Source organism: Anoplopoma fimbria, chromosome 9 (assembly GCF_027596085.1).
Source record: "Anoplopoma fimbria isolate UVic2021 breed Golden Eagle Sablefish chromosome 9, Afim_UVic_2022, whole genome shotgun sequence".
Lineage (NCBI taxonomy): Eukaryota > Metazoa > Chordata > Actinopteri > Perciformes > Anoplopomatidae > Anoplopoma > Anoplopoma fimbria.
Genome location: NC_072457.1, coordinates 21,097,552 through 21,109,520, shown reverse-complemented (window position 1 = coordinate 21,109,520; position 11,969 = coordinate 21,097,552). Strand labels below are relative to the sequence as shown.

At 38.7% G+C, this 11,969-nt stretch overlaps 1 protein-coding gene across 1 annotated transcript; it reads left to right on the top strand.

The window, feature by feature from the left end:
* The first annotated feature begins 402 nt into the window (after nt 1-402).
* On the top strand, nt 403-7,290 carry LOC129096366 (endoplasmic reticulum resident protein 27). The gene is made up of 7 exons (XM_054605134.1): nt 403-567; nt 1,355-1,440; nt 2,554-2,691; nt 4,546-4,662; nt 5,518-5,643; nt 5,773-5,970; nt 7,157-7,290. Exons 1-7 carry the CDS (start codon nt 510-512, stop codon nt 7,196-7,198), a joined length of 765 nt encoding a protein of 254 aa, XP_054461109.1. The 5' UTR covers nt 403-509; the 3' UTR covers nt 7,199-7,290.
* The last annotated feature ends 4,679 nt before the right edge of the window (nt 7,291-11,969 follow it).

Sequence of the window (11,969 nt, the reverse complement as noted above, 5' to 3'; positions counted from 1 at the left end):
AAATGCAGCCTAGTAAATCTGCAGCCTGAGTATGAACAAGGCTGCTCTGTCAGCAGAGCCTCACACCGACAACAGATTTATGTAGAACCCTGCAGCACCAGACATTTTGACAGCGAAGTTGCTTCGAAGATGCTACTGATGAGCCACAAGAAAAGCTGTGTGATGTTACACGTAAAGCTCAGCTGGACCAATGGGACCATTATTGTCCTCAACCTCAGTTTGCCACCATACCACAGTGGAGACACACTGTCCCCAGTCGCACGGTGACACGTAGTCCAACGTCCCAGCACCCCCACTTATCAAGAACACCTGGCTGGTTCTCATGACCGGATCCAATCACATCCCAGAGAAGTTGCAGAAGCCACAGCAGGCTGCCATGTGGCGACTGTCGGATAACAGAGCAGAGGTGGCACAAATCATCCTGCCAAGTCAAACAGCTACAAAGTCTTCAGGACATTCTTTTCTTTTCTCTCTTTGCCTGCCACCCTGTCAGTCAAATCAGTTGAAAGATGCTGATCACTTTGTTTTTCACCCTCATGGTGTCTTCTGTCTTTTCCGCTGAGAAAGGTAAATTGATTTAAGTATACTGAGTCTTCTTGGTTTTATTCTAGAATTATTTTATCTGCTTCATTGCTAAACATCAAACGTACCTCGAAGTGTTGCAACTCAAAGTGTTGTACCTCGAAGTGTTTGTTGTGTTTTTTGTACAATTGTGTAGGTAAGATTTGTGTAAGATTAATAGTTCATAGGATGGATTCTTATCATATTGGTGATCCCCTGCCTTTACCTCTAACATATGGTTTGACATTTCTGAATGAATTGCAATGAAGAGACAATCATGGTCACCAGATGATGAATTTTACTGACTTTGGTGATCCCCTGATTCACTTATCAAGTTAAATATCTCAACATCTGCTTGATGAATTGCCACATAATATTGTCTAGATATTCATTGTTCCCAGACAATGAATCCTACTATGGTTGACTTTTCCTTCAGTAACACTATGAGGTTCACATTTGTGGTTTTGAATGAAAGATTAAAGGATAGATTGTCATGAAATTTGATCACGAAATGTATCCGCCTCAGGATGTTGGATATTGTTAGTTGTCCAATACTTTGTTTTGTGATCTAATAACTGCGAAATCAATTACATTCAGCCTCAACTGTACTTTGTGTTGAGTACTAATTAGCAAATGTAATGATGCTAACGTGCTAAATTAAAGTGGTTTAAAACATTATACCTGCTAAATTTCAGCATGTTAGAGGTTTTCGTTAAGAGGATATCATGTCGACGTTATCGATCTGCCCACAGCAAAATATGTTGAATGTGTATCTTGTGTCTTTCTGTCTCAGACAGTGCCTTTCCCAGACTGACCGACACCAAAGCTGCTGAGGCCTTCATCGACTCTGCTGAAGTGGTGGTCATCGGATTCCTGGAGGTCAGAAATGAAAGTTGCATTCAGAGAAAAACTCAACCATGGGGTCAAAGCAGCTTTTAGACTTCTTTGAAACAAGGCAACAGGAGGATGTTTTTTATGGCTAAGTTGATTATGTTTATATGCGAGTTAGACTGTGAGGGCTCCTAAACTACAGCATTTGTTTGCACACTGGTGTTGGTGATACTGCTGTCACGAATAGATTTGGAAGAAGAATAAATTTCCTGCAGCCACACCTTTGGCAGCACTGGAGCTATGAAGGACAGAGAGCGGCTAGCCGTCCAACAGAGGCGAGCCCTTTGGCCAGACTCTGTGTGCGGGGGAAGATGGCGGAAATACATACGTATCTGAGGACTTGTGGGATTGGCTTCATTGACTCTCTTGTAAACAAACGCAGGGAGAAGGTCCATGAGAGGAGAATGGAAGAGAGAGCACATGAGGATAAGGCATAGTTGGACCGTGATGCTGAAGTCAAAAAGGGACCAAAATATTGGTGCTGTGACTCACTGGGAATGAACACATATTACAGGCTGCAATATCATAAAGTGGATTGCTGGAGCTCATGCAAACTGGCTCAGAATAGACATGATTCACCTGGCTTTGAGTCAGCCCCCATCTCTCTCCTCCCGGTATTTTTCTTGGTTTCCTTATTTATTAATCCTACTCTGCCCCTGTCGCTTTTTTCAAATTTACATACGCTTGGTGGAAAAGGGATGTTTACAGGAGCAGGTTTTTGGAAGCTGTGCAGCCACCGACTACTATTGGAACCAAGTTCTCCAGAAAACGATAGTTTAGCACAAGATAATAATACTTAATTTGCCTGCCCTTCTCAGGGTGTCTCAAAGTTCCTGGCTCGATTTGAAAGTTTTATGTCACTCCCTATCCATGGATTAAGGCATACGTTTCCCTCTCTTCACATTCTAAATTTTAAATTTGTACAAGAATAAGGATATAAGTATGATATTCCACAAATGTTATGGAAAAAGACAGGAAATGTTATCAAAATAACTTAATAGTGTGCAATAATAAAAGAAAAACAAAATAAATCATTGGAAAAATGTAGAAGAATGTAAATGAAAACATGAAATGTAACTCTGTTTCCCTCTCATGTCCCAGGGAGAGGAGAGTCGTGGCTATCAGGAACTTGTTTCAGCTGCAAAGCAAGTTGACTCAGTCCCTGTAGCCATCTGCACCGAGAAAGAGGTGTGGGCGGACTACAACCTCTCCTCAGACACCATCACCCTTTTCAGAAAGGTATTCAGCACCATGAGGCATCTTTTTCAATAATAAATGTGATGTCAGTGTTACTGGTCTCAGGATTGGTACCTGAGGATGGCTGAGGACATGACAATGAGTTACACAGGTTAGCGTAGGCCTGTATGGTTGGGTAACATTGATATTGTCCTATTCACCAATTTTAGGAAAAATAACGATAAACAAGATTATTGTCCAACAAACCCAGAGAGATGACCATAAATATAAATAACTATGTACTAGGGTTACATATGTTGCCATACCAATAAGTGGCCACAATATACTGGGAATAAGTGCTATTTCACACAAAAGCATGCTAAGATCAATAAATCTGATTAATCAACTGCTGCTCTTTGTGGATAAAGCTGGTTTTAAGATTCAAGCGGAGATTTGTGGTGTTTTTCATCTTTAGCCCTGACTTTATCACTGTTTGTTGCACAGAAAAAAAAAATACCTACTTGAACTTTGTTCACGTTCTCCTGCTCTCCTTTTTCGTTTGGTTTAAAACTTTCTAATTGTAAAAAAGAAAATGCCCGATGGCATTCTTTTTTGCTAAAGAGAGCAGACATCTTTGCCTCTGGAGTTTTGGCTACATGGCTATATATATATAGGCGGAGGAAGTCTCTGTAACTGTCTGTCCTCAGTCCAAATATCAAGATGTATTTTTAAAAGGTAGATGTAATCATTTTCAAAATTCACAACATGTTTTTATCTAACAAAATATTCCACTTCAATCCATATTTGTTGGTGTTTAGCCTGCCTCCCACACACACCTGAACTAACGAGTTGCGGTAGCAGCAATCTAACAACAGCATAAATGACATTTATAAAACCACAGTAGGACAAATCAGGTGCATGTAGTTACTTTTTCAATTTTTTGATACACTACAACAATGATGTAAAGTGTTGATAAGGCAAGAGAAGAAGAGAGGGACTGAATATAGCTCATAACTCATATCAACCGTTTCATAAATACATATCGATCTGTTATCATGGACATGTGAGAACCGTTAATGTGGCCAACCAATATGGTGTTGAACAATAATAATATTCAATAATAATTATAACAATAGTCATATTTCTCACCCTTATGTATAGTATGTTCTGCCTTATTTACTCTCTTTTATCATGTATCTTTGTCTCAAATAGCATATCTCTTTATATTCATCAGGTAAACTGGAAAAAAAACACATTACTCAAAATTGTCCAATACCATATAATGCAATTGTACTGAGATAGTAAAATCGAAAATCAACTTTCATACATGTGTAAAAACACTTTTTCTTTATGAATTCTGCACCAATAGCTGTATCTACACATATTCTGCATGTGTTGTTCGGATTTTAACAATGACTAAAACGAGTGGGCAATTCTTACAAATAACACGTTTTATAGCATTTCCCATTTATTCAGCTGACCTGAATTTTGTTCAAGCTGTTCATGAATTAAACAGTTATCATTTTATTACATTTTACTGAATACTATAATAATGATAAATAAATAAATAATAAACCAGAACGAAGTACCCCAAGCCAATGACAAAGAAAAACATTATCTACAGGTTAAAGGTAACAACACAGCATTTTGTGAGCTGTGCTTGGTTTCCTACTTTTGACATGTGGCAGCAAGTCCTTTTTTCATATAAATAAGTAAACTTTAATTTAAGTAGATAGGAATAATTCAAAGTTAGTGTAAAAGAACATGATAATTTGTCAATTAAGGATGTGGGTGTCTGTTTAATTAGTCTCTGTTTTTACCTAACTTGTGAATTTTATGCCTTAGACACATATTTGAGATGTCCTTTACAGCCTACATCAGTTTTATGACAATGAGGATTTGTGTCATGTGATCCAGGCAGATAACCACCAGGAGAACCTTGTTATTGCCAAAGCCAAGAAGTTAGAAGCTGATGGTCTTGTAAACTTCATCACCATCAATGAGGTCCGATACATCACAGAGTACAACCAAGTGGTAGGTCTCATGCCGTCATCGCCATCTATTCATTGTTTTTCTGGTGCAAACAGCCTGTCTCTGTCTGTCAAAGAAATTGATTGTTTATTTCCTGTCGTTTATTCACTAAAACTGTACTTCTCTCGTCATAAGAATATATTTTCATTGAAGACAAAAACTAAATTTAAAAAGAGAAAAAAGCCAAAAAATACACTTTTTATATTTGTTTATATATTTGCGGTGGAAGAATTTTCCAGATCTTTTCCTTGAGTAAAGTAGCAATACAATAGTACAGAAAAGTATAGTAGAAATACTCAAGTAAAAGTCAAGCATTTAGGAAAAGTACTGAATTCTTGGCAACAAAATGTAATTAAAGTGAAAAAGTGAAAGTACTCAAAAGCAGCAGAATGTCTCCTGTCAGTGTTATATTACCACCCTATATGTCATATATTTATTATTCTTGATGTATCAATGTGCAAGCAGCATTTGTTACAGATTACCAAAGTTTTAGTTTTTCCAAGCAGTTTTTAGCTAGTTTATATATTGTTGGGTAGGTATTCCTTGACAATGTATAACTTTAAGAAAGTCAAAAGTACAGTATTTTCCTCGGAAATGTAGTGGAGTAAATAGTAAATGTCTCAAAATTGTACTTAAAAACAGTACTTAATGACTCTCTACCCCTAGTATTTCAAAATATTCCAAGAATATTAACGTATCCAACAAACAACACAATTACCATAAGACTTAAACCTAACCTGCTTGTCACTGTTAGAGATTGACAGGTGAGAGGAAGGAGATCATGGCTGGCCAGTTGGAATATGACTCCTCCCCTCTTGACCCTTGTTTTTGTATACAGTATCTGTTCTGTCTCCTCAGACCGCAGTGGGCCTGTTCAATTCTGGGGTGAAGACACACCTCCTGCTCTTTGCCAGCAGGGGGAGTAAAGAATACACTGAGCTGAAGGAGCGACTGGGAGCTCTGGCCCCTGACTTCACAGGCAAGGTGAGAATATTCAAATGACCTCACCTATAAAACAATAGTCCCAAATACAAAGTGAGTGATTTTTTTTTTTTCAAATTATAGTACAAATTGCCTTTCTGTCAAAATTAAGTCATAAAAACTGTGTTCCAGTTCTTGTTTGTGATGATTAATGGAGCAGTGAAGTCCAACTCCCGGTCACTGGGCTACTTTGGCCTGAAGTCCAAGGACCTCCCACGAGTTGGTATATACGATAGTGACTCTGACATGAAGTGGCTCATGCCCGAGGGAGAGATCTCCACTGAGCGTGTCCGGGAGTTCTGCGAGTCCTTCTTACGAGGGGAACTGAAGGTGAGCAGCCATTATGGCTTACCTAAACTCAATCACTACTGATGGTTAGTTGTATTGCAACAGCTGGTGAAGATTTAGATGTTGCTCATTGTACTCAGGGACCTATATTCTTGTAAAAAGTACAATTTTGAGCAATTAAAGTAAAAAAAAAAGAGCAGTAGAGTTTTTTGATTTCAAATATAAAAGCACTATGAAACCAAACAGAAGCTCTCGTTCACTTGTCGTGAAAGGAAGGTGGCAGTGAGTTGGTGAACACCAGTACACGTGCCACACAAAAGACAGCAAACCTCACTCTGTGCACTAATTTGCTCTGTTGCACCACACAGAGCTCCAGCTGGGTGTGACGTAGAGTCTGGAGCTCTACAACAGGACAGAGGGACCACAGTAAGAGCCAGGATAGCAACAAAGTGTGGCACTAAAAATACTGAAATCATTTGATATTAAAAGTTAAAATTATAATAAACTAGGTGGCCAGTAGATGGCATTTCAATTGGTATATATAATATCTGATATATATCAGATTGTGATGCACATTGCAGCATAAGGTAGGTATCATACACAAGAAAGGTGTTAACGGAGAAGGATTTAATAATTAAAGGACAGACATTTAGACTTGTTCTTTAAAAAACCCCTCTTAAGGTTCCCTAACTGTCTCTGTACAATTATCAACAAACAGCCAAATTCACCAATAACACAAACAATTTCAACCTCGAAGCTGCAGTTGTGCACTTTTCTCTTAGGCTCAATCGCAGTTTCTTAATCTATCTACAGGATTATTGCTTGAGATAGAACGACTGTAAGTTTCTTTTTCATAGTCCCTGGACCTTTGACTATACTTGGCAAAAGTAGTTAAGAAATTCAAGTCAAGTATATTCTTTTTCACAAATTGGCCTCAAGGGGCTTTTCAATCTGCAGCATACCACACCCTCTATTTTATGCCCTCTGTGTTTTTCTCTTTCTCTTTCCTGTTAAATCCTTAAAATGTTCTCCTGAAACTGAATAATTAAAAATTCCTTCTCATAATGTATCAGTGTAGGTGACATTTATGTCCTGAATGAATGCATTCTTTAAAATGTCCTCTGATAAAACTAGATATATTATGTATGTTATACACTACATAAATCCATGAGTGGTAAACCATGTCACATGTTCACTCTCTGCTGTTTCACACTTTTATGTTTTTCAGGAGGTGAAGCAGGCAGGAGAAGAGGCCAAAACAGAGCTCTAGGAATCCAAAACAAATGTAAATGAATGAATATGTATTAAATAAAGGACTAAATGGAAAAGGGCCGTGAAAGTATGGCTGTGTGTGATAATGTATAGCCTTGTAATCGCCTCCCTCCAAAACAAAAGAAACTACATTAAAGTAAACATTTGTGTGTCTCATGTATCCTCACTTTCTTACCGTGTGTGTTGTGTTTTGTCTGTTTATGCGAGTGTGGGCCCGTCTGCGGTCCGGTCAGCGGACCACAAGTTACTGGCCACAAATCACAGAGATTTGGCGGAGTTCGTTAGTCTGTCCACAAATGTTATTGTCAGGACCACAACACACCAACCTCAGACAGACTGATAGAGAGCAGAATGGGAAGATCTTGACCATGGCTGTTAAGTTTCTCGTATGATTCGTACTGGTCAGAAAAGTGTGTAAATAAAAATAAAAACATCATCTGTACATGAAAAACTGACATAAAAAAATACCAGTGATAGGCCTACATAGGAGGGAATCACAGAGGCAGCAATAACAGGGCACCAAATTTAAAAGGGATTTAACTCAAAGACATATCGGTCTCTAAAAACGTATTTAGCAATAAAAGCTCTATAAAAGAAAAACAGACGGGCTGTGGAGTGTAGACATCAAGAGTGAAAATGTTTGGGCCTTGTCCCAGAAATATTCTCTCAAGCAAGAAGGGAATTTCAAGGCCCAGACTTGGGATCAGGATAATTAGTGGTGTTGTACTGCCAAGCGGATGCATCCGGTGGAATTGGGAAAGCCTGGCAGGTGGACGTTACTCAGAGGCCAGATGGAAATATACAGCGTGTGTCGCCCGCCATCTGAGTTTGTTTACGGCTGCAAGCCAGACAGTTCACAGATGAGACAGTGTTATATAATGCACTGCTGGGCTCTATGGATGGCAGTGAGATTACTTTATACCATCAACAGGCAAACTGTAAGAGCTTATACCAGAAACTATATGGTCGCTAGTTTCTGGTTATTAAAAAACACATTGAGGAAACAAGATGGTTGTTTATAAGCATATTGTTTCTTTGATTTTAATAAATAAGTAAGGCTTCTAAGGAGTATGACTAAGGTGATAAGGATCTTCAGTTAGGATCTCAAATTGTGTTTAATAACAATTGCTCTTATAGTAATGTCATTTTCAACAAGCTAAATATGAAATGTTTTTTTCTTGGATTAGCTGGTTATATGCACTATAAGAAATTGATGGTGAAATTCACAATAATGGCAGCAATTGACAAGTAACAAACTTTTTTAAAGTACATAATTTTTTTCTAGGATGTAACTTATTGATTAATGTCATTTTTAAATTAAATACTCAGTATTCTACTGTGAAATAGTGTGCAGTACTTTACTTTGGACAAACACAGTAAAAGGATTTCACTGGCTTATTAAAGATACGTGGTTCTCACAGGAGAGTGACGCACAAACAGAAGATAATCTTATAGAATATGACTCATTTCTGTAGATTTAACTACCCACCAGTTCACACAGTAGTTAATATTTGCCCAACCTGTATACACATCTACAGGGTAAAAGCAACATACACATTAAAGGTGGAGTCAGTGTTTCTGAAGAAAGATTGTTGATATTTGAACACCCAATAAAATGTTTTATGGCTCCAAAGTATAACTGTTGTCAGTGAGTTATGGCTAATAGGTCTCTGGTCCTGCAGGATATGTGCTACCAGTCTCCTAAATACAGAGCAGGTTACAGTAATGTCTCCCCGAGGGGTTTTTCACTATTTAGAATACAAAACATTATTTTCGCAACAATCACAAAAATTAGGGCACTTTTAGGTCCACTCTCACTCAACACCTCTGCACTGTTACATGTGTCCAAACATGAGGATTCATGAATTCTGCATTATACAGCATATCTCCCACTTTACCTGAGTTCATATTTTCTTCATTCACATACCTTATATGATATCTAACCTTTTTTTACTATTCAGTTGGTGTATTACAGCATATTTCCCTTAAGTGACACCTTGCTGAGGTTACACGTGCTCTTACCTACAACAGAAAATGTTCTCTGGAAGTCATGAGCATCCACACACGCACACTGAGGTAATGGTTTAAAAAGAAAAGTCTAAATGTACGCCTGTAACTGCTCATTTAAAGGTTGTTTGTTGCAACGATGTGATCAGTGTGTATCATGCAAGTGGAGTAAAGCTGGCAGGGACAAAGTACAAAAGAAGGATATTTACATGAAGATCCTTTAACATTGCATTAAGTAAGACGTATACACTAAAACTCTTAGCTGGGTAGAAGATAAAGCTGCTGTTAACACTAATCTATTGTATATATTTTAGTGATGTGTAAACGTGGAGTACAGACCTGTTGGAGCCCTGGTCTATAAGGTCCGAGGTCCAAAGTCATCTCCAGAAGTGTCTCCTCGAGGTCAATATGTAATAAATATGAAATAAATACATAAATTATTATGTTGTAAAGCCAACTCCAAATCGCAAATGTTCTTAAAAATAACCCTCCAGCTCTCTACACACATGCCCACGTACACACACAAACACACGTACACACACACATATTTTAAAACATTGTTAAAATTAAATTGAAATAAGGGCCATAAACATTCTCATCAAAAGTTTAGGTTTAAATACATTCAAAAACAGTTTCAGTCGCTCTCCGATCCTCAGACGGGACGTCCCAACGGCTTGGGGCAAAAAAAATGAAAAGCTGCCCAAATGTTTTTGTCCTGCATTTTGGAACAAAATTACTAGTGCCCCTAGAAGATGATCCTCAGGGGAAGTGTTTTCAAAACAAGTAAAAATAAATTAAAAAACAATACATCAACTTACAGGGAACCAATGTAACAACTTTAAAACAGATGTTGTGTTTTCTCCTTCTGGTCCTGGTATAGTTAATATAGGGCTGTCAGTAAACACAGTAATATATTTGACCTGGAAGGATATCACCTGATATAGAAATAGATAAGACTGATATGTGTTGACTTCAGTACACGTATATGTTAACCTGTGCATGTAAGTTGTATACTGGACAAACAGGAAATGTGTAAACCCAGAAAAACAGTAAATAAAAGTGAGCATTACTCATTGCCTAAATGAAGTGATTTCAAAGCCAAGACGCAACAACAACAAAAACGGTCTAAGGCACAAATGCACCAGACACTGTATTTCCTGCCTATACAGGGATGCTGCAGCAATTGTTTTCTTCAACCCCCGCGCACTAAGATCTAACCACAGAAAATGGACACTTGACCAGACATTGAAATTACACAGCACACGGTCCAAGACAAATCCCTGACACCAGGAATAACGCTGGACTGTATGAAACACGAAGGACACCAAGGTCACCCTGCAGCAGCACTGAACTTCTCAGAACGTCTCACTATGTGATAGATGGAGCTGTTTTGGGTCCTTTGGGGGATATATATATACATGAAGTGATATGTGTGCATAAACTTTTGGTTATCAAGTCAGTATTTAAGTTGCAACTTGGTTTAGGACCAAGCTGCAAACTCAAAATACCATATTTTTTGTTGTTGTCATAGCCCACAGCTGAAGCCACATTTCAACTGTATCGCACAAATGAAAAGCTGCATCCAAACCCGCATGTATAATGCTGTGCATCCAATACATGGGGGCTGCTTATATTTAGCCGTATATCTGCTGAAATACATCAAGCGAGCCCATGTATTGGGCCAATGGTTGGCCATGGTAAACCGTGGCCGTGCCTGCATCTGGCCAGGAGCTAGACCCAGATGGATCTTGAAATAGTGACTGACTGCGGTTCTGGTGGGACTCTGCAACACTCTAATTAAGCTCTGTCGCATAGTGAGGCTCACTGCTGTCCCGTGTTACTCGATTAGTAGCCTGTGGTCGGCTCAGGCTATAGTTTGGGGTTTGTGGGGGTGGAGTGGAGCAACAAAACAGCGATGGCAGAACTGGCAGACTTCATGTTGAAGAACGGGTCTCCCTGATTAAAATACAATCACATTTAAAGGGTATTTTATAGAGATCAGTAACACCACTGGTTTGGACTTTCAGGGGGTATGTTGCATTATTTATACTCCAGTGATGAGGGGTGAGGATTGTATAGATATTTAAAAAGGAGATTTACAAGATTGGTAAACACGACGAGTATAAAAATTGATTCGGTTTGACCTCAGGGAATGATTGACAGGGAGTGATGGCATTTTGTTGGAGAAAATATGAGAAAAATACTGCACCCAAAAGCCAGAGGGAGAAACTGTTTGAAGACGAGTATAAAATAAATATTTATTCAGTAATTACATTTATGTATAGGACATATAGGAGTTCTTCAGAAGTAGAGGTTAAATATGTCTGAGTGTGTATATTTGCATGTGTGCATGTGGAGAAGGGGAATCCCCTGAAGTTAGTACGACTTGCAAAATGTCAAGTCAAGGCTATATACGTACATACATACATATATGTTTACATACAGTACATGCACTGTACGTACAGTTGAATGCAGGGAATGTTTGTGGCAGTGTAAGTCTGTGCTTGGGTGAACAAGTTTTTGGACTCTGTGCCAGGGCTGCGTGGGTGTTAAGGGGAGCTTTCTTGACAAGTGGAAGCGGAAACGTTGACATTTGATTCCCCGGCCAATCAGATGGCTAGCACTGGTCTGAGAAAGGAGGTGGACTTGGGTATATATTGACCTCGAATTGTGGAAAAGAAACAGAGCAAGCCATCGAAGGAAAGGAGGGGCGTAAAATCAAGAAAGCAACTTGTCCGCAGCTCGAAACTAACTACAAGGCA